Below are 26,598 nucleotides of genomic sequence, written 5' to 3'. Positions count from 1 at the left end.
GCAACTCGAGTCTCAAATTCTACATTTTAACCCACTGTACATCTCCCACTTCGTTTACTTTCGTGGTAAACATTCTACGCTTTACTGGCCAGAGTAATGGCGGCCGTTAAATTTTTTACATTTAAAGATTTCTAGATGAAATTGCCACCAAGAGAGAAGACAAAAGCATAAAAATGTTTTGGTGCAAATTAAATGATGACATCGCTTCACCACTGCCTGTAGTGCATACGACATACAAGAAATACTAAAGTAAATGATTTGAACCCGGAAGTATCGTTACATGTTTGTAGATGGAGATCGTCCAGGTTGGTATAGACCTGAGAAGGACTGTTTTTGTTGTTGTCGACTGACGTTTTGACAACCTTAGCGGTTTGACTCTGAAGATGACTACCGCTAAGGTTGTCGAATCAGTCAACAACTTTAAAATAGTCCTCAGACTATACCAACCTGGACGATCTTCTAAACATACAAAATACAATAGGAAATAGTAGGCTATCAAAAAATACTGGCACCACAATTCTCAGTGTTCTACAAAATACTTTGGTAGAAAAACAGGAGCGATGGAAGACATCTGATGGATAAATACACCGAGTTTAATTCAAAAATAGATTTGGTCAAAAAATAGTTTAGTCAAAAAGTAGGTTTGTTCAATAAATAGGTTAAGTCAAAATATAGGTTTAGTCAAAAATGAAACTTGTGGGAAAAATCGTTAGATTTATCTTCAACAAACCTGAATACCAGCACCAATTTACAACCAACACCATTTGTATTGACAAAGTCCCAGTTGTTGGTTAATCTGGTAAAGTTTCCTTGCATGTATGGTTCAACATTGTAAATCATAGAAGTCGGTTGACCATCACGTTTGAAGAGTTGAAGCATTACAACTGGTAAGAATTGGATTGGAATGACTTCAATTCCTGAAAATGGATAGCAATTTGTAGAAAGGATGGTAGAATCCATGAGCAAGTTGAAAGACAGTTTTTTCATCGAGAAAGCTATCTACTTATCATCATACTTCAAGCATATTAGAAGTTTTGAAATTTTATTGAATAAAGACGGTTGTCTGACTTCCAGTAACTATGTATATTAAACTCATTCCGCGTGATGTTTTTGTGTTTGTTTTAAACACCGCAAATACCGTGTTTGAAATAATTCATTAACCTTTCTTGTACAATTCTTCATTAAACATTCCTACGTAGTAACGGGCAGTCATCTGACACGTGACATCCTCCAGGTATTGCTCAACAGCACGTGACTTCTTGTATTGTTTTCCAAGATACTTTCCCATAGGCTCATCCTGACTAAGGTATTCTACCATGTAGGGATCCCTTAAAGCTCCTTCCTTCTCTTTGGAGAGACTCAGAGGTTCCCCGATGTACACAAGAGTCCTGTGAGTTCGCCAGCGAGCTCGAATTGCGTCATACGACCTTATTTCACATTCTAAAGGGAAAACAAGATATTGTCAGTTCTACCGAAAGGCATTGCACAAACATATACCTTGACAAGCCGTAGGGATTTTAAGGTCGACCCCGTCTCTCAGATGCATGTATTTTACATGTTTGTGGATGTAGATCGTCCAGGTTAGTAACTTGTACGATCTACATCAACAAACTTTAAAGATACTCCCAGGTTCAAACCATTCACTTTATTACATGTTTTTGTCTGATGAGTTTAAACTCGTTTCGTGATTGCTGGTTGCCACATGGCAACGGTGGGAAAAAACAATTAAATCAATTTAATTACGATTCAATTTCTTTGTTAAGTGTCTCAAGGCTGATTTCCATTAGTGCAAATTGTCACGTGATCGACTTTTCGCGATCAAGTTCTTTTGAATTGTGTCTAGCAGTGTAAAACTGTTCCGGTCGAGAGCTTACAATGGAAAAAAAGTGCTCGGAAAAAGTCGATCGCGCGACAATTTGCATTGAATGGAAATCAGCCTTTAGCAAGATACAAATTGCAGTGGTGATACAAGTTGATGACTTGGAACCACGTACGCATGTGGAAATAAAATATATCAAAATATTTTCCAACTTCACATACGCCATTCGTGATATCAGGAAAGAAGAAAGGCGAAAAACATGGCGTACTTCAGAGTTAACAATTTTCAGTTTGAGCACGCGCGCTGGAATAAGGGCAGTAATCAATAACAGGGAATTGCAAAGAAGCAGAAGCGGTCAAAAGATGAGGTCATCTGTTTTAGTATACAATTAAGTTTTACCAAGCAATGTACTGAAGATACATACCATGTACATCGTTATCCCCTTCGTCATCGGAGTCACTTCGGTAAAAAGATGGCGTGACAGCTGGAGATTGAGTATCGATGGTTAAAGTTTCTGTAGTCTCGGAAATTCTATCAACCATTTCAGCAGAAGATTGAGTATTGATTGTTTCTGCTGTCTCCGAAATTCGATCAACCATTGGAGCTTTTTCTAAAAGGAAACATTCAATTAATTTTTTTGGTTTCTGGTGCTGAAACTCTCATGTCTTGAAACATCATCGATTTCAAACTAAATTTCACATAGAGTATTATAATTATTACCAAATTAAGTATTATAATTATTACCAAATTAAGTATTATAATTATTACCAAATTAAGTATTATAATTATTACCAAATTAAGTTATTATAATTATTACCAAATTAAGTATTATGTTTTACAAAATAACACAATAGAACGGTTCCACAGATTGGTCTATAGCCGTGTCTGCATTTAGCCTGTAGCTACCAATCTGAGCTCAACCAATCAAAATCAATCAATCAAAAATTTCATATCAATCACAAATACATGTAGAAGGAAAAATTAAAACTTGTGTTTTAAATTTGTCTGTTTCGCATTATTATTATTTCATAAAAGAAATAAAAGATGTTTTTTTGTTTGCACTGACTTATGCAAACTTCGGAGACGTTTGTGAGAACTCTCGAGCAGATGCAACCCTCGACCAAAGGCCTCCTTGGTATGCATAAGCATGTGCAAACTATAAACATTTTTTAATTCTTAAATCAAACATGTGAGACGAACGACAAACCTCTTCAATGTCAACATGTTTCTACTAAATGTTTGCTTTAAATAAATGTCGGATAACTCCATAAGTTCAAGATCATGTGAAAGTAAAACACGATTTTACGTTACTGTCTCACATGTTTGTAGACACGTAGATTGTCCAGGATAGCGAAGTCCTGAGCACTGTTGGTGTTGTTGACTGACGTTTGGACATTCTAAGTTGTGGTTATCCTCGTGAAGAGAATATGTCAGGTTGACCATATTATAAGCAGTCAACATTAACACCAACAGTTCTTTTCTGGACTGCACTAAACATGCAACGATACTCCTGGGTTCAAATCATGCATTTTCACTTTATATATTATAACTTAAATTAACCTATATTATTATATGGCAAGCGTCACTTCCGGCCAAAAGGCTCATAAACATTTGTGCCGGTCCATTATTTTCCCGTAATCGACCACGGTTCAAAAACGCGTATATTTATATTCAAATGTAAACAAACTTCGTGAAGCAAACAGCGACATGAAACAAAAAACCATTTACGAAAATGAGTCGATGGAAAAACAATTGGAAAACAGTTTAACTATCCAGACGATACAATTTGAAGAGATTCATTTCTTACTGACGAAAACTAGGAAAATGAAAGCAACCCGTACAGAAACAACAAAGACGAGAAGAAAGCAAGCTTCATTTCAGGTCAAATAATGCCATATAATAATCCTTAACCCTAACCCTAACCCTAACCCTCGCCCTACGGGCTCGGTTCGTACAAAAAAACTTCGGTCCGATATTTCTCCGTAACGACCTCGAGCTCGGTTATTAAGGGCTTAGTAAAGGATTTGTTTATAACAACACAAAAAAAATAGCGATAAAATAAATACCACAGCTATCATGAAGTCGTAGTTCTTTTCGTCTCAAGTAAAGCGGTTCCGTTGTGCCGTATGTAAAACGATCAATTTCAACATAGGAAGGAAGGTCAAGAATCGTTAATGCCGCGTTGATCTTCTTTTTACTGTATTCATTGTGAGTGATAGTGGTTGGATTAAGACAATAATGAAGGAACAAGGTCATGGAACAGGACTTCAACAAATATGACATAATTCTTTGATTCGTTTGGCTGTATTGTAATACACAACTTGCTTTGTACAAAGCATTGATAAATTCATAATACTGTTCTCTGCTTTTTAGAGAATCCAAGTTTTTGTGAGCGGCCAAGCTTTCCTTCAGTTCGACCAGAGCGCTTTCAAGATAATGAGAGTTATTCTCTTCTGTTTTTGATTTCCAGTACTCAAAAAGCATTTCTCCTGCCCGACGCTACAAAAAGTGAAAAGGTTTAGAACTTTAGAGCGCTGTGCAGTTGATAACGTAGATTGGATCTAAATCATCTACTTGAACTGTTTTTGGAATAAATAGCTCGCTTACAATACAGTAGAACCTGTATTAAGGGACACCGTATTAAGCAGTCACCCTGTTTTCAGCGGTCATATGGCAAAGTCCCGAAAATTTCATAGTATAAGTACTACTAAAGTGACTTTTATTAAAGTCACCTCTATTAAGCGGACACTTGGTCCCTTGGGAATGTCCCAAACTTAATTTTTCATTGTACAATTGGACATGTATTTATATTTATGTATTTATCTTCCGTAATGACTCAAAAGAGCAACAATATTTTCTGTTTTTGTGGACGAATTACAACAGTAATTTAAACTTTTCTTATGTCCCTTCAGCCATTGACATGAAAACATATCTCCAAGAAAGGGATATATATATACACGGGATTTATAAGTTATAACCACTTTCTCTGTTGACACGCTTTTGATTATTTTTCAGCAGTTTGAGCCGTGACATTATTATGTATACTATTTTAAATTTCCAGATGAAACTAAGAAAAATTGCTTTGCATCGTGTTGTTATTTGATTACACGTAGCCCGTCTGGCGATTTTCCTGAAAACCTATATTAAGCGGTCAACCATTAAACGGTCACACGAGAAATCCCTAAGGTTGACCGCTTAATACAGGTTCTACTGTATATAGTATATGCAAATAGCACCGGAGGCTGAGTGTCACAGTTGCAGTGGCGGAGGTCCAGACGTCGGCACTCTCCCAGCGCACCACCTAAGTGTACCGATGAACTCAAGCTTGCTAATGACATAGCGCAGCATAAACCGAATTTCCACCGAAATTTCAACATGCGATGCTCTAGTGCTCAATTATCTCGGTGTAAAGGAAGCATGGACTGAAAACGGGATAATATGCTTTCAAAATTTTTCTATTGTTTACATGAGCTTTCCTCATAAATTAAACCATAACATTCAAAAAACTTTTAAAATACAACTCACTAACTTACTATGTGTATACCTTGTGTCGAGCAAAGAATAATGGTGTATATTTCGCCAGATCTGCAGCCTCGATGGCAAACTTATAAGCCTGCATATAGGGATGTTTTTCTTTCAAATCATATTTCTGTGAGATTAGATTGAAATCATCAATGGGGATCTGTTGAAATGTGTTGACCAACAAACCCAAACTACAAGAAAGACCTTTCTTGTCGACTTTAGGAAGGTTTTAAGACGTAAACAGAATCGAGAAGGAGCACTGCCGAGTTGTACCACTGACCGAGAGTGGACTGGATCTCACCTTTGATTTGAACGCAAACACCCCGTATGAGGTCATGATCGTGTTTTCTTTGTATTTCCACATTCCAACATTTTGTTTTCGTTCAACAATGCGTCAAGGATTCTTCCAGCGCCTGTGATTGTATTATAGTACATGGTAATGTAAGGCAAAGCAGGAAGTTCTCAACAAATCACTCGTGTAAACATATTTATGAATGAAAAATAGTGAACAAGAACAGTCTCTACACTATCTAATACATATATAACTTATTATATAATATAAGAATAAGATAACGTGTGTCAGTGTAGGTAGTGATGAATGAACAACAAGAACAAGAACAATCTTTACACTAACTAATATGTAAGAAATAAAATAACGTTTGTCAGTGTAGGTGATGAATGAACAACAGAGAACAAGAACAGTCTTTACACTAACTAAAATATATAAGAAATAAGATAACGTTTGTCAGTGTAGGTTGTGATGAATGAACAGAGAACAAGAACAGTCTTTACACTAACTAAAATATGTAAGAAAGAAAATAACGTTTGTCAGCGTAGGTAGTGATGAATGAACAGAGAACAAGAACAGTCTTTACACTAACTAAAATATGTAAGAAATAAAATAACGTTTGTCAGTGTAGGTAGTGATGAATGAACAACAGAGAACGAGAACAGTCTTTACACTAACTAAAATATATAAGAAATAAGATAACGTTTGTCAGCGTAGGTAGTGATGAATGAACAGAGAACAAGAACAGTCTTTACACTAACTAAAATATGTAAGAAATAAAATAACGTTTGTCAGTGTAGGTAGTGATGAATGAACAGAGAAAAAGAACAGTCTTTACACTATCTAAAATATATAAGAAATAAGATAACGTATGTCAGTGTAGGTAGTGATGAATGAACAACAGAGAACGAGAACAGTCTTTACACTATCTAAAATATATAAGAAAGATAACGTGTGTCAGTGTATGTAGTGATGAATGAACAACAGAGTACGAGAACAGTCTTTACATTAACTAAATATATAAGAAATAAGATAACGTGTGTCAGTGTAGGTAGTGATGAATGAACAGAGAACAAAACAGTCTTTATACTATCTAAAATATTTAAGAAATAAGATAACGTGTGTCAGTGTAGGTAGTGATGAATGAGCAACAAAAACAAGAAAATCTAAAGTTGCTGAATTTGTAAAGCGTAAAGAAATAGTTTTCACCATACATGCCAGACACTGACAAATTACTACACCGACCTTGTAAGTCTCCAGAAGTTCTTAAAACACGTGCCTTTCTGATACGAAGCTGTGGGGCAATAGGTATTTCAGGTTTTCTTTCATAATAAAATCAACCATATCAAGAAGAGTTTGAGAACCTCCTGCCAATAGATGTATCGGTCGATAAGAAACAGAATGGCTGCCATATTTTCGTACTCTTTTCTTTGTACAGAATGGTGGAGAATTTCCTTATAACATAAACATGACATCATCCGTATTTTTTTGAACATTGAAATGTTTATTGACGCGCAGATTATTTAGAATTGATATGGAAGAATGCGAGTACAGTTTATTTTTTACAATCTATTCAACCAAGAACCCATGTGCATTTATTTATGAATGAATGCATTAGCTGCGACTTGGTTTATCAGTGTACAGTAGGTGTTGGTCAGTATATTAAGCGTATTGTTGTGTCTCGATATTTACAAAAAAAAGATGTTTATGAAACCATGTTTGCACAGGCTTATGCAAACCGAGGAGACCTTTGGGAGAACTCGAGAGTAGATCATTGCAAGCCCAAGACCGAAGGTCGAGGGTTGCACATGCTAGAGAGTTCTCACAAACGTCTCCGAGGTTTGCATAAGCCAGTGCGAACACGAAAAACATCTTTTACTTTTTTTATAAAATAACAGTAATGCCAAACACAAATTCAAAACAAACGTTTTAAATTTTCCTTTAACATGTACTCATGATCGATTCGCAAATTCTCTTTGATTGATTGATTTAAAATATGGTAGAGCTCAGTTTGGTTTGCACAGGCTAATGCAAAATGCGAGTACTCGTTCATTGTTTTCATTTCATAAAGATTGTTGACTACCAGTACGACAAAATAAGGAATATACAGAAAGGTAACACATGTCTGAACCTTTGATGTTTTTGTCCTCGCGAATGTCTTGACGCGCGATATCGGCCGCCATTATTCCAGCCAGTTGATTAGGCATTTTAACCTGATTTTAACTTTTTCCCAAACACTGAAATGATCGAAATGCTTGAAATATTCTCCATTCACTACTCAGCAATTAATGACGTCATGTTCTCTGCGTGGTTGGAAACACGGGACAAACACAAAACTTAATCAACTGGCTAGAATAATGCTGAGTGAGGAAACACATGAGTGACCCTAGATTTTCCCGCGATCTGATTGGATGTGCAGCAGTGAGAAGGGGATTGGGTTGGAGTGTCTATTTGATTAAGGTCTGTGATCTCATAACTCAATTCTCAAGCAAAGCATTTGTTGGTCTCGTTTTATTTCATTAATATTTCATAAGCCACCTCTTAATTCTAAAAACATATACTTTAAATGCATTTCAAGTTTTCAAATCAAAATGAGCAAGCAAACTTTTGATTGTTGCTACAAACTGATAAATTCAATAAAGCTGCAGCAATTGGCAAAAATGTCATTCACTGTTTAGTTTGGTCTGATTTTAGTTTTCAGATGACCTCCCATGCAGTAAATAAATTAACATAAATCTACTTGATGGCTTCTCATTTTCACATTTGGAAGGAAAATTTGAATTACCAGTATTAAGCCGTTAATAACCGAGCTCGAGGTCTTGACGAAAAATATCGGACCGAGGTCTTTTATACAGACCGAGCCCGTAGGGCAAGGTTTGTACAAAAGACAGAGGTCCGATATTTCAGTAAAGACCGAGAAAGGAGGTTATTAAGATTATTATATGGCATTATTTGACCTGAAACGAAGCTTGCTTTCTTTCTCGTCCTTGCTGTTTTTACGGATTGGCTTTCGCTTTTCTAGTTTTCGTTCATAAAAAATAAACTCGTTTCAAATTTGTAAGTTTAGGTTTCAGTTTAACTGTTTTCCAAGTGTTTTCCTTCGAATCACATTCGCAAATGGTTTTTGTTTCGGTTTTTGCGTTTTATTGTTCGCTTTATGAAGTTTGTTTACATTTGACTGTAAAATTACGCGTTTTGGACCGTGGTTGATTAGGAGAAAAAAATGAACCGGCAAAAATGTTTCTGAGCCAATCAAAGCGCGCCATTTATCCGGAAGTGACTCTTGCCATGTAATAATTAGAGTCAGAAAACCCAAACAAAATCAATCAATTGATTATTGTTAAATTCTTTAGAAAAGTAATTTAATTTACTGTCTCCCATGAATGAAGGCAATAAAATTGTATGGCATGTGTAGAAATGAACTGGCTTTGTTACTGCTTGCACACTGCTACACCCAAGCCTGGAGCATTGGACTCACAAGTGACCCAAAGGCCCCATCACTACCCCTTCCAGGTCAAGACCAGGAGCATTAGACACACAAGTGACGAACAGTTTCCATCACCACCCCTTCTAAGTCAAAACCAAGAGCATTTAAAATCTTACCTGTAAAATATCAAAATTAGTCAAATGTGGAAAATTGTCTGATTTCTTGGTAATCAAATCTTTTACATTCAAACTTTTCTCTTTGCTTGCATTAAATTTGTCCACATATTGCCTGAATTAAACAGAAATTCATGTTTACTAATGACCTTATATGATATTGGTGATTTTTCGAACAGTTCACAAAACCCTATCTAAAATTGTTTCTTTACAATCCTTTGCAGGATTGCATTAACCTAGACAATCAAAATGTATAAACATGTCACACAAAAGGCGAATAATTAGGTCAAATAAATGTAGATCGTCCAAGTTAATATAGTCCAAAAGGACTGTTTTGTTGTTGTTGACTGATGTCTCGACAACCTTAGCAGTAGTCATTTTCACAGTCAAAGGTATCTTCAGAGTCAGAGCCATTTTGACTCTGAAGATGACGTTAAGGTTGTTGAAACGCCAGTCCACAACAACAAAACAGTCCTTCTCAGGACTATACCAACCTGGACGATCTACATTTACAAACATAATAACGATACTCTCAGGTTCAAACCATTTACTTTATTAGGTCAAATAAGAGAGATTTGCCTTTGACAACAAACACAGCTGATTCTCTTCTTTCAACAACTTACCACTTTTCTGGAACAAAGGGCCATGAATTGCTTTTCAGATCTTCCAAGAGACTCACCAACTCATCAGATAGTAGCCTCATCCAGCAGCGTGAAGACGTCAAATTTTTGATCAATCTTTAACATGTTTGTGTCTTCCATGTTTCTTGTGTTGACAAATTCATTAATAGAAGGACTTAACAAAGCAACTTCTTCAAAATATTTTCCATCAATTTCAGATCTAGAAAGTTCCACTAAACCAAGTTCGTTTAGTCTAGTAAGAAAGGAAGTGTCTTTCAGCGGTAGAGACCTTGAATCTTTCAGTTGTATCATAATCAATTTCTCAGAAATACTTAAATATTCCCAGAGTACATGTAATGTATCTGCAACAGAAGTTTTACTCCTGCCCATCATACATTCATTTTCCTTGATGTTCAGGATTTTTGATGCCTTAACCAACATTTTAGAAGCTTTTGGATTTAATATTTTCTCTTTCACAAAGTAACTTTGAAACATGATATCTTGCCACTGTTTTTGATAAGTAATCTTGTCAACATTAATACCATTAACCATTACTTTGGTACCTGATTCTGGAGTCCTTTGACTTCTGGAAATCACAGAAAGAACAGTAGTTTCCAGTTCTTTTATTACAGACTGTAAGAAGTCAAACATCTCTGGGTTTTCAGCATTGAAAAGATCATCAAAACAAACCAATTTAAAACTGCTAAAACTAGAATTATTGCATGCCTTTTTTCCTCAAGAGAAAATCTTTGAGAAGCAAGACGGATGATGACATCATTGAAATTCTTTTTCGATCTTGCCAATTGTATTGCACAGTTTATAACACAATCGACATTGTCATGCTTGTCAATTTTTATGAAAACTGCTTCAGATTCCTTGATATAGCAACCTTCTATCAAGCTTTTTATAATTGCCTGGCAATATGTTGTTCTACCTGATCCAGGATTGCCAACAACGTAAATGAGTCGATGTTTACTTTGATCTTCCTGAATCAGACTGCAAATCTCATCAGTTGATATGTTGGTAGAAAGTTCACTTGCTTGAGAAATAATTTCTTGCCCAAACTTACCCACTGAAAGTTCTTTTAAAGCCCAATTATTCATGCTTGATCTTGGTCAATGGACAATATAGTGCTCTGCAACAACACTTTTCGTAATTATATAAACTTCAGTCGTTGCAATCAACTTTCGAAATTCAAAATCATATCATACGAAAAGTAAAAACACCTTCAGAAGGCAAGACAACTGAGTTTTGGAGGAAAACCAACACAAGCGATACTAGTATTTAGTTCAATCTTCGGAATGCTTCTTTGTCAAATTACCAAGAATCACCCACTAGTCCCTACTCAATTTTCAAGAGCTTTTCAAAAAGCACATGACTAAATACGTCAAATCTATGGACATATCACATAAAATGTCAGTTAAACATTAAAAAGATAATCACATGCTTATGTCATTTAGCAGCGTGCACTTTGGAAGAATCTGGCTTACACAGAAAGAAAGAAGCGTGCTTCTCGATAACTTTGCACATCAAAAAAGAATTAAGTTCCGTAGCTAGGAAAGTTTTATTCGCTGTTGCGCCAGTAACGCATGACTTAATTCAAATTTTTCTTCGGGCAAGGTTAAAAATTTGAATCGCAAATTATTTTGAGCATCGTGTCAACTGTACTACGAAAGCAGGCACTCAGCTAGCCGTTTATATCTTCAACTTTTTTCGTTATGGCAGATCCTATCCAAGTATTAAAGCAGCCACATGTTATATGTCGTCTTGTTTCTATAGTAAGTATGTTGAGATTTTTTATGTTGACGTAGAAATATGTTCGCCCAAGACCAAAAGGCAAAAGCCATGTTTGTTCAAATATTATTTTTTGGACTTTGATGTTCGCGCTCTTCTTTTTGATGCCTGGATTCAGAAAACGATGTATAGAAGTTGAACAGTGGTTAACAAGATGCAACAGTTGTTCTGATGTTACCAGAAAGCAAAGTTTGTGGCCCAAATTTCTTCGTTAATTAGAAAATATTTCCGAATAATGCAAATATGCTTAAGCATCTCTGGTCGAATAGTTTTCCACTTTCGTTTTAGTACATCGGCTTTTCATTAACGAGGAACAATAATTTTTTACTTCAAATTTATTTTCTGTTTGCAGCTGGGTAAGGAAGTGTTATTGTTAGGATTTAAGTGCTAGATAAATGATACACCTTCATGGTGTCGCGGATGACTCTCAGAGTCTGACCAACAATTAACAACCAAAGACATGTGCTTGACTGTTAAGTACGTTTACTTTTTAGTCATTATGATTTAACTATTCCCCACCCTAGTCATTGACATCAGACATGGGCATACCAGGGCAGGTAGGGGGCAATAGCAGCCCCCGGACTATTGGCAGACAAGGCTAAGACAATGTAGTCTCTCCCTGTCTCCATTATGGACATGATATTTGGTGTCTGGTCTTTTCAGTCTGTTAAAAGTAGCTGGTATGGCCATGGTCTTGGACTATTGGACATTGGAAAAGCATTCAAGTGCCATATGATTTTGTCAATTTATCTCACAAATATTTAATAATTTTCTAGCTCTTTGCAATTATTGTATTTGGCTGCATTTCTGACAAAGGAAAGATAAAGTGTCAGATCATAGAAAGATATGTGTAATACGGCGGCGATAGTAGTGCTTGTAATTATGGAATAGCAATTGGTGTTATTGCATTCATTGCCTGTCTAATATTCCTTGCACTTGATTATTTCATGGATGCTATCACTAACATGGAAGTGAAGAAGTACATTTACTTGGGAGACTTGCTCTTTTCTGGTCTCTGGGCGTTCCTGTGGTTTGTAGGCTTTTGTTATCTTACTGACAAGTGGAGAAAGCAAAATGACAAGGGCGAGTTCCCATCACATGTGAAAAATAATGCTCAGGCAGCGATTGCTTTTAGCTTTTCTCAATTTTATCTTGGGTAAGCATGACCTAATATTAATAGTGTATAATTATATTATTCTTTTTTAACCAATTTATGACTGACAAGAATATTTTAATGAAACACAAAGAAATAGACCATCCATAAATGGTAAATATTTTCATTCTATAATTATCAACAAGTATTACTTTCTATTGATGGTGACATGCAATACTTGTTGGAGCTTAGGGATGGAGCGTGTGTATCATTTACAGTATCTTCGTTTTCTTGAATCAACAACTTTAGCAAAGTTTATTTTCATAGTGATAACAATAAATACAGATGTAACACTATAATTTCAGGGTTTTCAAACATTTTGGCATTCAGAAGAGTTCGATGGTGGCAACAACTTTGAGTTTGGGGACACAGTCGACAACCATATGAAAATTCACCATACTCTTCATTCCCAGATCAACCCAACGATGACGATATTATCAAGGGAAACCATTTGAACAATCTGGTGATCAATCTGGGGAATATAGACCACCCACTTACTGATTTGTAACCTCTGTCACAACTATTGCAATGACTTTATTTAACATTAGTATTTCTCTGAAAAACATACACATTTGTATGAAGTGTACGGTCAAAGCTCGCCATAAGTCTTTCACTTTTAAGGGTTGAAAGTGTTTAAATTAAATTAATCATTGGAAATAGTTGAATTTACTGTTCCTTCATAATATACATTCAAATGACGACATTTAAAGTGATCTGTGTGCTGGGTTCATTTAATAAATAAATGAATAAACCGATAAACGAATTGTTCATTATATTGTCTGTGTCATTGCTAGCTTGGTAATTAAGGGAGAGAATATTCATAATGCACACTTCCAAGTTAAGTCCTTTTGAAATCAATTGCTATTTATTGATTACATGCATCTATAAATATTAAACCCACCACAGAATAGATACATCTTAACGGAAGGTCTACTCGTGTCGGAACCTTCCGCTAGATCGTATCTTAACTACTAAGCTTGGGCTCATCTTCTTCACAAGATGATAATTACTTGTAAAAATTTCGGCAAACGTTTGCTTTAAACGTGAATTATAAGTAAAATAACATTCTCTATAATACAACTCCATATTGATTTTGTGAAATTATCTTGCTGGGAAATCACGCATGCGTAGTGAAAAATATGCCACGATTTTAGCCCTTTTAGCCGAGTGGTCCTTCTGTTAGATATTTATTGTGCCTCCACCCACTATTATCAATTTAGCTGCCAATGATTCTATAAAAATGTGGTATTTTCTTATGGGCAATGAAAAATACTCTACCAAAATGATTTTTAGATAAATTTTATTGAATTTATTGAAACACCTAAATTTGTCTTTTTACAAGTGTATAACAATCTTTTGGAAAGAGCGAGAACATCTAGGTAAAATAGATGACTTCTGGCTTATCTTACAAATTTGAATATTTTTTGTTAAATTAAAAAACATACATAACTAAGTTTACAGCATACAAGTATATGTACAAATTTATAATTATAGAATTTAAGGATAATTGACTGCCATATTTTCGGATGCAGCTCTTCTACTTGATGCATAAATTGGCCTGAAATGTGCATTTGTTTTCCCATTGCTTTCCACACTTCCTGATGAATGTCGTCTATGATTAACATCAATCAAAGGTCGCCGATGAACATTTGAAGGTGAGCAAGTTGAGTTAAAAGGCACGTGGTCGCCACTAGATGCAACATTATTGTGTCCAACAGATAAAGTTTCATTATTTGACAAATTTGATTGGTTCACGACAACTTGAAACCAACTGGGTGTTAAGAAGCTTGGTGTGGAACGCTCTATATCATCTACACCTAATTGGTCTGGAGTGCTACAAGTTTTAAGAGCCTTATTTTAGAAAACACATCCTCGTCTTCATCTGACTCTGTATCGTTCCATACCATACTTGATCATCATCGCTGACCCAAGTTCACCCATATCCTCCTCATCACCATCGTAGCCACTTGACGCTATACTGCAGCTGGTCAAATTCAACGCAGTCTCATCCGATATGTGGTCGGCAGTCTCGTCGAAAAAGCGAACGCGCATAATTAAATCTTTTAGGTCCTCGCTCGGCGGTAACTGTAAAATATCACAGATAACATTCAAAAATGTCTAATGCATCCAAACAAATGAAATTTTCGAAAACACTACGATCTTTCAGCCTTCCCTCCAATGATTCGTAGCCAGGAGCAGCGAAAGATTGATAATTGAGGTTAATATTCATTTATACATGTACTTTTACAAAATATGTTTACCGTGCTTGCAAAGATTTATGCAAAGTAAAAAAACCTTCGGGAGAAAGAGTCTCTGCTTTGCACTGATCTGCTTCTCGAGTTCTCAAAGGTCCAACTCGAAACACGGTAAACATCTTTCATTTCTTAATTGAAATTATTTGTGATTAAATGAATATGCGCATCAAGATTATCAATCTTCCGCGGTCCCTGTAAAAAAACACGGTGAAAAATTGCATTTAAAATCAAGCACCTTCAATTTGCTAACTTCGGAAAACTTCTCCGATTCATATCTATAAGGTAAAATAAGAAGATGGAAACAATGATCAATGATCTTCAAAGAGTCCTAGGGGCTGTTTACATGAGCCCGCTAGCTGGGATTCAGCGAAGCGCTAAATCATTTTTGGCAAAGATTAAATGCTTTACAACAAAAAACTTATTTGGGCAATTTCTCTATGCTCTGACTTTGTAAATTTACAAAACCTTTACAATGAATACAAATAATTTAGCCTGATTCGAAAATTACACTTAAAATGACTTATGACGCTTAAGAAAAGGTTGTAAGTTTTGCGCTTGAAGTTTATGCTCCTTTCAATTACTCAAAATCATTTCACGCCTCGCTGAATCTCGGTTACCGCGGGCTCATGTGAACATCCCTTTACATTTTTGTAAATATTTAGTGATAAAGTAGCAAATGGCATCACAACGATCTTTATATCATGTCGAAAAGATCAATTTATCCAACCTTTCTTTGACGGCTTTCAGTCGACCATTTTGTTTGTCCGTAGGGCAATCTTGTGTTAAGCTGAAATGGCATAATAAGATGACAAATGAAGGCAAAGAGTGTTAAAAATTTAATATGGAAACTCAGAGTATAGACATTAAAATCTAATCCCTCTTTTTTGATAGAGTGGTTACGTAGTCGTCTGTAATAACTATGATTGTTATCAATAACCATAAAAACTACTACCTCTCAACAAATAATTGCATTAAAAACACTGGCCATTTCACAATTCCCTGTTTAAAAATATTTTAGGAACCTCCTCAAAATACCATAACGTGTATATCAAAGAACTGCATGATTCCGCAGTAATTGAAGGCGTATTTAGACGTAAAGAAAGGTGCTTCATGCTTGGAATTTGCAATAGCTACAATTCGCATGCTGTGAGAATGAAGTTTTTTCAAGAGTACAAACATACACGAATGCTAAATGACAGTGGCTGCCATGCAAGTCAAAGGATTGCAGCTTATTCTACTCTCTCTATGCTTCCAAAGTTAAAAACCTACCAAGAGTCTATAAGGAAACTCATACATCCCAAAACAGTACTTTTCTCGAAAGGAACATAAGTTTCCCAAGTTGGGGACCAAAATGTCTCTACGATACAAAAAAAGATTGTTATTCAAGACATAAAAACACAGTGCAATGTATAAAATGAAACGTAAACAACAAATAATATCTATAAGCATGACTCTTACCAGGATAGTATATCAATTGAGCTAAAAACGTACAACAAAAACCAACATGTGCACACGAATATCTACACAAAAACAGCACGTTATTACAGTAATAAAGTACATGGTTTAAATGGTCTTTACATGTTTGTAAATGTTTATCGTCAATGCTAGTGGAGTCCTAAGAAGGAATGTTGGTGTTCACTGACATTTCGACATCATTAGCGATAGTCATCTTCAGAAGCAACACTTCAAGAGCCTTGACTCGGCTAAGGATGTTAACACTAACACCAACCGTCCTTCTCAAGACGGCACTGACCTAAACAATCAACATTTGCAAGCATGCAACACGCTTTCACAACTAACATCAAGCAAGTGATGTTACAATGCAGGGGCTCTGGTTCCTCTGCACAGTGCAAAAAAAATATTTATGTTAAAGTTGATCGTCTAGATAAGAGAAAAACGAAGGACTGTTGACAATGATTGCAATGAATGATCACATGACTACCGCTAAGAGAGATCGATAAGTCAGTCAATTTCAACCATCACCGAACAGTTTTTCTCAGGATTTTATTAACCTGGACAATCAACTTCCACAAGCTTTAAACGATGCACTGACTCAGGCATCTATTTACTTTAAAAACATTTTTAAAACATTTCTACGGAGCTCTACTGCACGTTGTGCATGTACTGGACCATTCGTTATTGACATGAAAAATCTTGCAGTAGAACGGAATTTTTACAACATATCACAGTGTAGGAATATACAGAAGAGCCACTTCACTGTGCAACTGGCTGCTGTATATCTAATTAGTTTACTGGCTGCCGTTTGCCATATCGTCAATCCTATTGGTCACAAAATGCAATTTACTGGCTGGCAATATGGTAATCGCATGCATAATAAGTAAGATATGCGTGGCACGAAAAAATTCAATGGAGTGGCCCTGCTGTATGTTCTCTATACTGTGACATTATGCCGCTTTTCTGAACGGCTTTAGCTACAATATAGATAAAAAATTTTCTTGACAATATCGACCATTGCATCATGCAATAAGTTGAACGAATAAAGCGTTTTCTTACTTGTACCTGCTCGCAGTGACTCGCAATAAAGACAAATCTGCGATGTAATTTGCTAAATACTCCACTTTGTGCTCCACCTGCAGCATACGACAGATTAAAGTAACTTTTTTGAAAAAAATATGAACATTGAAGTGCTAGTTATGCAGGAATGGATAGTTAAAAGAAAAATAACTTTTGTACGTCAGAGAGTGTTGTGAATGGAAAGTATCAGTCAAACGAGGAATTTTTAAAATAGAAAGGGTTTTGTTGAAAAGACAAATAGTATTGTAAAAATACAAAAAATATTGTAAAATAGAAAGACTATTGTAAAACATAAAGACTATTGTAGAAAATAGAGACTATTGTAAAATGTATAAAGACTATTGCAAAAAAGACAAAGACTATTGTAAAAAAAAGACTATTGCAAAAAGACAAAGACTATTGTAAAAAAGACAAAGACTATCGTAAAAAAGACAAAGACTATTGTAAAAAAGACAAAGACTATTGTAAAAAAGACAAAGACTATTGTAAAAAAGAAAGACTATTGTAAAAAGAGATAAAGACTATTGTAAATGTAGAAAGACTATTGCAAAATACAAGACAATTGTACACTAAAACGACTTGCGGTACCTTCATAAGTTTGCAGCAAAGTCTCACGTAGTTTGGAATTGTTAGCACCTACAAATGAGGAAATCTAAATACCACAACTCTCAAAATTCAAATTTTAAGCTAAATATTTTCAATCACCGATGTTGCGAGGTATAAATTTGCACTTGCTCGTTGGAGAAACTTTTAAACTGCCCAAAATCCCTTTCATCTCATCCTTAAGCTGGCAATTAATGGCCTTGATTATGTTAATTGAGCATGAATATTATCCCAACATGAACTACGAAATGCTACACACACAGCCCTGAGCGCTTAACCACAAATAAAACTAGTAAGCTTTACAACGCAAGTTACATAAAGTATAGATGTATGCATATGAAACTCAGCCGGTAAGACGAAGTCATCGCCAGTCTTCAGAGTGGGCAATGCACGTTTATCTAGCACCGGTAACTTCCAAGATGACATCATGGAAAATGCTGATGTTCTTGGATTGGTCGATGCAAATATTGCTCAGAATCCATCTTTCCGACGGTAAACACACGTGTCAAAAATACGAGATTAAATTACAAAATTCGGACAATCAAATGGTCGGACATAGAATTGTATATGTAGAATAATGGCAACAAAATAGAAAAGACTCTTGAGGCATTTGTACATCTTATTTTAGAAATACAGAAAGACTAATTATAAAGGCAAAAGGTGTAATAGTAATTAAAAGCATTTTCCGTCAAATCAAAGGAAAGTTGAACATGACATGCAATATGCAGATACAAAGTTAGAAAGGAAAATAAAAACATTTCTAACGTTGTCACGGATACTAAGAGTACCGTAAAAGTGTTGATGAGTTTGATATGCATTTTCCAAAACATGCTTAAGTCAAAGAACAATTTCAGAGCTCACTCCATCACAAATTGATTGAGAATAAATCCGAGCATGCGTAGTCAACTCCACTAATTCTCAAGTTCTTGGTCATGAAAGCATACTAGAACCGATTATGGAATAATTATCTCGCTCTGTCACAAATTTTCGAGAAATTATTGGCGCATGCGCAGTCAGCTTGACCTGCTGCTCAAGTTCATGGTCATGGCAACGACCAACTACATCTACTAGCACTGATTTCGAAGTAAATAGCATGCTTAGTAACAATTTAATAGAGAAATCATCTGCGCATGCGCTTGAGCATGCGCAGTCCACTTGACTAATTGTTAATAGTCAAGGCAACGACTAACTAGACCCACTAACTAGATGCACTACTTTCGCGGCAATTACCACGCTTAGTTGCAAATTATTAAAGAAATCATATGACTTAATACCACAACTTTCGTAAGCCTCTGAATTTTTGTATATATATATAAAAGTCAATACTAGGTATAGTAGATGTCAACTAGCAGTGGAAGCTGGGTGCGATTAGGTATGTAGTGGCTTAGGGGCCCAGACTTCGGTCGCGACCGCACTCTCCCTGCTTACCTGAGCAAAACCTATAGCAGGTGATCTCAGGGTCTGATGGGCGGAAGCTTGCTTTGGCATCTCCCAAGTAGGATACCGTGGAGGGGCCGAAATCTCCCCGAAACGTTAACATGCGGCGTTCTAGTGCCTTACGCTTAAGAGGGTATCGGGAACAATGGACAAAAATGGAGTTTTTGCTTTTCAATTTATCTTTTGTTTAAAAATAAACCAATGTTAATAAAATAAACCAAGCAATGTTTCAAGTAACTTCTTCTTACACTGGGCTTTTTTCTCACAATTATAATTTATGACAACTTAAACATATTCCATACAACTTTTATTGGTTTATATCTTTCTGATTTAACTCTCAATTTACTGTTTCTCATATATCAAGAGCAAACCATCCACGGGCTTTATGGAAACAAGGATTATCTCGTTCCCTTAATTAACATGCTACGCTCTAGTGCTCAACTATCTTAGGGTATCGCAAGCATGAACAGTAAACGGAAATTTTGTTTTCAAAATTTGTCTTAATTTGTCACAGCATCGGATACATGTGGACGTTACGCCCGTATCCGTAACGAAAACGTTACGTTTTCAAAGTAGAAACGTATACACGTGCATGGGGCCTAAACATGCTTATACGTTTTTTACTTATTACCTTTTACAATGTCATAACTCTCTCGTGATGAACGAGAGCCTCCTTATACAATGTAACTCTCTCATGATCAACGAAAGCACCCATGGGCTTCATCCAAAAAAAAGGGATTTATTTAATTAAAATAAAAGGGATTTATATAATATTAGTTTTTGCAAAAATAATATTTAATAAGCCAAGCCATTTGTATGGTCTAAATTGAACCCTTATGTCATAAAATTTTAATTCATTTTGGATAGTAACAAAAAAAGTCGTTAGCGCGACAGCATGCCTGTATTCAAGCTTTCCTTCGATCGTTGTGCTTTTCTAACGTAAAATGTTAATTATTTACTGCTATGTCTTCTGCTTTTATCAATCGTTCTGAATAACTAGAATCAGATCCACAAATGCCCAAAACTCAAAAGCATCTCCTAACCATTTTATTGCCACTATTCTACATAAACAATACTATGTCCAACCATTTTATTGTCCGAATTTTGTAATTTGATGTCGTATTTTTACATGTGTGTCTACCGTCGGAAAGGTGTATTAGAACTTCATTGATAAAAAGTCAAGATTGTAAAATCTTACGTGAAACATACCTGAGTTTCTCCTTTAAGACAACTCATTATTTCGCCTATCATTCTAACGATGAAAGAAAATACCGAAAATTATTAAAAGTATATAGCAACATTATGAATGGCTGGGAGTAAAAAACTTTCGGACGGAAGATTAGAAGTCTGATATGACGCGGTAACATATACTAAGTAGACACCAAAATCTAATCTAAAATAGATAATCCGGCTTACAAAGTGATCTCTGATCCATCGGGAGAATTGTAAAGTAAAACTAGGTAAGAGTGTACTTTACAAATGAATTAAAATACGTAAAGCAACCCAGAGCAGCACTTTGCTAGCACTGCACAGAAAATCCACTCTTCTACCAAATTAAGATAGATGCACAAGATGAAAATCTCAAACACTGGGGCAAGTTGGATAGCGTTATCCGTGGAAATAAGCAACATTTTACTTCAGTGATTGTTAAGTCCAAACCTTATAATTCCCTTTTTAAGAAGTTTTTTAACCGTTTAAAAAATTTTCTATCCAATGGATAACACTATCCACATTTCAAACGGCCCAGGTTTTATGAAAGATTTCAAGCTTGAAAAATGTCATCAAAATCATGTTTTCGGATTAAATAAAATTAAATACTCGTCACTTGTACCATGAAAAACAACCGTTGCTATGGTGAAATGGCGATAGGTTTTCATTTCAATACGAAATGATAATTCTCGTGATGATGGACGATTTACCTTACAACTTGTTCGTATGAATATGTGTTGTCTGTCAGCCACGATGACTCTCGAATTGTTACAATATTTTTCTCGTAGAATCTGAAATTGTTGAAAATATTCATTCAGTGGTATAAGGCATTGAAATTATCCATTCATTGGTATAAGGCATTGAAAATTATTCAACCAGTGGTATAAGGCATTTAAAATTATTCATTCAGTGGTATATTTTCTTCTCTGAACAGTCCTATACCATCGCTAATTCAGTATTACCGATTCGTCGATATTATTACATTGACAAATAAAGCCGTAGCAGCTTCTCAAAATGCGGTGTTTTTTTAGAGTAAAAAGCTCGTTCTGTTGTTTACAGCTCAAAACAACAATTTGACGACGCGACAACGACTACCAACTTCCTCGTGCCATTCCCTTGCACGGTCAAACTTCGTACTTGTAATCGTACTCTTGCTAAAGCTCGCTAATATTACGTACCTTGAAGCAATAAGCAGACATCCAATTCCTAACAGTTGTAGTTCACCACGATTGCTTTTTCTCCGTAACAAATACAAGTCCACGTAGGAAACAGCGGCATGCAGAACATGACTAGTGAAATTCTACATAAAGAATATCAATGATGGAAGATCTCACAAAAAAAATTCTGAGGGTAGGTGGGAGAATTTTCGCGCAAAATGTGTATTTGGGAAAATGAATGTGGACGAGAAATAACAATATCATGAAACAAGCGTTTGATGAGTTTTTCAAAACTTCAAATATTTCATAAGAAACAATTTCACATCAAGGTAAAAATGAATCTTGTTTACATTACAAAGCTATCGGAAGGAATTACTTTGGCGAAATGTTGATCCTAGAAAACCTTTACTTCGAAAAGATTTGCACGTAAATAAAGGCCCTAAATAAATCAAAGGAAAATGAAACACAACAACAATCTTACCTTCATAGTACAAACTTCCACTAGCCAGTCAACAAGAATATACCTGTATAAACAATACAAATATTTGTTACAGTCAAATGACAACCCATTGAGCTACAGCGCATGCTCAGAGAAACGCTCATTACCTCATCGGCCGTGTGACCTCATTTTGATATTTAAAATACCACGACGTCTACAGGGCAGAGAGGATGCCATGAACTAGAAATTAATTAACATAAATATATTTAAGATGAATACAAACGATTGCTAAGTGAACTTTCTCTTCAAAATAAAACTATACTTCACCCCTCAATAAAACAACAGTTCAGTACATCTTCCTTCAAAATAAAGCAATAGTTCAACCCCGCCATAAAAGCAATACTTCAACCCCTCTGACAAAAAACCCCAAACCACTACCTCCCATGCACAAAAAAACAACAACACTACCCTTCTAACAATTTTCCCAGATTCAAATCTCATCTTAAATCATTGTCAATATTCAAACGCTGTGAATTGTGATACCAACAAACCTCTTTCACATAATTAACAGCAGTAACTTTATCGATGTTTCCAACGTTCCTGTGGCGTAATGAAGGGCAAGTTCAAGTTGGGCATCTTTGTTATGTTGCACACAACCACGAAGATTTCGTAGCTGATGTAGTTTCACCGCGGGCTCAAGATCGGTCTCGCGATCTCCATAGTTCAAACTTCGCCAAAGGTACTGCCTTTAAGCCGCTTTCTCCAGCCACATTCTTGCATAATCTTTACAATTTTCATCGTCGTCTACTTTCTTTAAAGAAATGTTGAAACACAACATTCCTATTTGATATATCTTCTGGAGGTGGTGCATGGATACAGCAGTATACATGAGTACCAGGGATGTGGAAACTTCAGTCAACACCAACAACCCTTTTCAAGACTACACTAACTTGGACTATCTATATCCTCAAACATGAAACGATAATCCCCAAGTTTAAACTATTCACTTCATTTGTTTCACTACACAAGACACAACTCCCATTCACTTGACGTTCCAAGCGCTCAGAACGTTACCGTGAATCGCCTTGCTATAGTGCTTATGGAAAAATCCTCATATGATACAGTATATTGCATTTGACATCCGCCAGCATAAAATTTTAGTTACACAATGCTCAAAAGCAAGCACTTTTATACATACACTGAGTCTAAAGACATGCAGTGATTTCATTTTCGATAAGAAATATACAATATATATCATGACAATCATTAAACAGAATACATAAAACAGATTTACTTCTCTCGGTATGGAAGAATGATATGGTAGATTATTGTCTGTCAGTGGTCGCTCTTTTAGCCCTGTGATGCCAATAAATAGTTTTCCTAATCTAGTTTCGATAAATATTGCGATGTTTTCAAATTAAATTAAATTGCCATGTACGTAGGGAGTCATTATTGGTGATAATATGACGTGGGTACCATCATTACATTTTGCTCAGTATAATAAAATTGTTGATCTTAACAGACTATTTAAAGATCTTGCTTACCTCAACCAGACTTATAATTTTCCCAAGTGAATAAAGCAAAGAGGAAGAAGCATCCTAGATGATAAAAAATCAGCTAAGAATAAAATAAATTAATATCCAGTATGTACGTATGAACAGTAGAGAAGTCAGACGGCACGTTTTACTCTGTCTATGGAAGTTTCAGTGCAACGCAATTAGTTTCTTAGCGATTTATTGCTTTCACAGTAAGTGAACGCTGAAAATTAGCAAAACAGGACTAAACTTGCAGGCTGACTACGCCAGTGCGTATCAAAGAAAATTCTATCACAGAAAACAGTTTCAAAGTTTTGAATTTGTTGATACAGTACTGCTCAGAAGTAACTTAACACTGCATTCTCGTTCCATTTGCGTTCTTCATGATTACAGATCAATAATCGGATGCGGCCAACAACGCGTTTTGAAACGCGTTCCATCAGCCGAACGCAATTCGAACGCATTTGGAACGAGTTCGGAAGAAATCGTTTTCGGTAAACTTACTTCTGACAGCAACAAAATTAGCTATATTTATGTATGCATATGACATCAACCACAAACAAAACTAATAAGCTTTACAACGCAAGTTACATAAAGTTTAGATGTTTGCATATGAAACTCAGCCGGTAAAACGAAGTCATCGCCTGTCTTCCAGAGTGGGCAATGCGTTTATCTAGCACCGGTTACTTCAAGATGACATCATGGAAAATGTTAAAGTTCTTGGATTGGTCGATGCAATTTATAGTTTTCATTGCAGCATTCAGCAAGTAATCATAATATTCAGACTGAGTTCATTTGAAAGTGAATAGGCTTTAAAAAATTAGTTAGCTTACACAACGTTCTAGCTATGGCTATGTGTCCCATTCTCAATATGACATAACTTATATAAGTATAAGGAGATCAAGTACATTGATTTCTTATGTACCATCCTCACTATGGCATAAGTATAGGAAATCAAGTACATTGATTTCTTATGTACCATTCTTACTATGACATAAGTATAAGGAAATCAAGTACATTGATTTCTTATGTACCATCCTCACTATGACATAAGTATAAGGAAATCAAGTACATTGATTTCTTATGTACCATCACTATGACATAAGTATAAGGAGATCAAGTACATTGATTTCTTATGTACCATTCTTACTATGACATAAGTATAAGGAAATCAAGTACATTGATTTCTTATGTACCATCCTTATGACATAAGTATAAGGAGATCAAGTACATTGATTTCTTGTACCATCTTCACTATGACATAAGTATAAGGAAATCAAGTACATTGATGTCTTATGTGCCATCTTTACTATGACATAAGTATAAGGAGATCAAGTACATTGATTTCTTATGTACCATTCTTACTATGACATAAGTATAAGGAAATCAAAGTACATTGATTTCTTATGTACCATCTTCAATGACATAAGTTATGGAGATCAAATACATTGATTTCTTATGTACCATCTTCACTATGACATAAGTATAAGCAGACAGAACATTCATTAGCATAAGCATTTCATACCATGTGGCTTGAAAATCATAAGCATATGGAGATCCTACATTGATTTCTTATGTACCATCCTCACTGACATAAGTATGAGGTCAGTACATTGATTTCTTGTATCATATCCACTATGACATAAGTATAAGGAGATCCAGTGCATTGATTTCTTATGTACCATCCTCACTATGACATAAGTATAAGGAGATCAAGTACATTGATTCTTATGTACCATTCTCACTATGACATATAAGTATGGAGATCAAGTACATTGATTTCTTATGTACCATCTTCACTATGACATAAGTATAAGGAGATCAAGTACATTGATTTCTTATGTACCATCTTCACTATGACATAAGTATAAGGAGATCAAGTACATTGATTTCTTGTACCATCCTCACTATGACATAAGTATAAGGAGATCAAGTACATTGATTTCTTATGTACCATCCTCACTATGACATAAGTATAAGGAGATGTTTGATTTCTTATGTACCATCTTCACTATGACATAAGTATAAGGAGATCAAGTACATTGATTTCTTATGTACCATCTCACTATGACATAAGTATAAGGAGATCAAATACATTGATTTCTTATGTACCATCTCACTATGACATAAGTATAAGGAGATCAAGTACATTGATTTCTTATGTACCATCTTCACTATGACATAAGTATAAGGAGATCAAGTACAACGAATTCTTATGAACCATCCTCGTAATGCAAATGCCACCACCGTCACACCCAATAAATAGTATGAATTCTAACTTATATTACCTGATTTTCTTCGCAGAATTTCCTGATACCATTGAAGACATGTCTTTTACAACACATGATGCCAGGAGCCCAGGGGGGGCGAATAAACGACAAATAAACGCGACAGTCGGAGGTGTTATGCTTTCTGCCTGACAGAAATACTGAGTGGCATTTTTTGCGTTGTGGGCGTTTGCTGATGAAGAGATTTTCTTTGAAGAATTTTCTGAAACTGGATGTATTACAAATTAAAAGCAGACTGATTTGAGAAATACGTCAACTTAAGAAAATAGCCAGACAGATACAGGGCGGCCAGAGAGAGACATTTTGCTAAGGGTACCAATCCAAAACGTCCTTATTCAAGAAA

General features: G+C 35.5%; 4 protein-coding genes across 4 annotated transcripts in view; 1 reads left to right on the top strand and 3 right to left on the bottom strand.

The window, feature by feature from the left end:
* The window catches only part of LOC124448908, a 75,818-nt gene that overhangs the window by 3,868 nt on the left and 45,352 nt on the right, over positions 1-26,598 (top strand). The gene's annotated exons all lie outside the window — the stretch shown is intronic.
* The window catches only part of LOC124448907 (ribokinase-like), a 97,652-nt gene that overhangs the window by 30,101 nt on the left and 40,953 nt on the right, over positions 1-26,598 (bottom strand). The window lies entirely within an intron of this gene.
* LOC124448910 lies at positions 1,068-5,681 on the bottom strand. Its single transcript, XM_046999864.1, has 4 exons — positions 5,364-5,681; positions 3,886-4,318; positions 2,244-2,429; positions 1,068-1,440 (listed from the first exon to the last, which is right to left on the bottom strand). The coding sequence occupies exons 1-4, from the start codon at positions 5,436-5,438 to the stop codon at positions 1,157-1,159; spliced, it is 978 nt and encodes a 325-aa protein (XP_046855820.1). The 5' UTR covers positions 5,439-5,681; the 3' UTR covers positions 1,068-1,156.
* The window catches only part of LOC124448906 (cyclin-F-like), an 88,981-nt gene continuing 76,463 nt past the window's right edge, over positions 14,081-26,598 (bottom strand). The window contains exon 20 of the mRNA XM_046999855.1: positions 14,081-14,557. Within this exon, the coding sequence (XP_046855811.1) occupies positions 14,549-14,557 (9 nt within the window). The 3' untranslated portion in view covers positions 14,081-14,548. The remainder of the gene's footprint in view (positions 14,558-26,598) is intronic.

The sequence above is a fragment of the Xenia sp. Carnegie-2017 genome, unplaced genomic scaffold (genome assembly GCF_021976095.1).
Source record: "Xenia sp. Carnegie-2017 unplaced genomic scaffold, XeniaSp_v1 HiC_scaffold_23, whole genome shotgun sequence".
NCBI lineage: Eukaryota > Metazoa > Cnidaria > Anthozoa > Malacalcyonacea > Xeniidae > Xenia > Xenia sp. Carnegie-2017.
This window is presented reverse-complemented; position numbering and strand designations above follow the sequence as displayed.

Bases quoted from the DNA above. Each gene is read 5' to 3' on its own strand.
- LOC124448910 (XM_046999864.1), bottom strand. From the start codon at position 5,438: ATGCAGGCTTATAAGTTTGCCATCGAGGCTGCAGATCTGGCGAAATAT. The intron at 4,319-5,363 runs GTATACACATAG...CACTTTTTGTAG, and splicing joins TATTCTTTGCTCGACACAAG to CGTCGGGCAGGAGAAATGCT. The intron at 1,441-2,243 runs GTATGTATCTTC...TTTTCCCTTTAG, and splicing joins AGGGGATAACGATGTACATG to AATGTGAAATAAGGTCGTAT.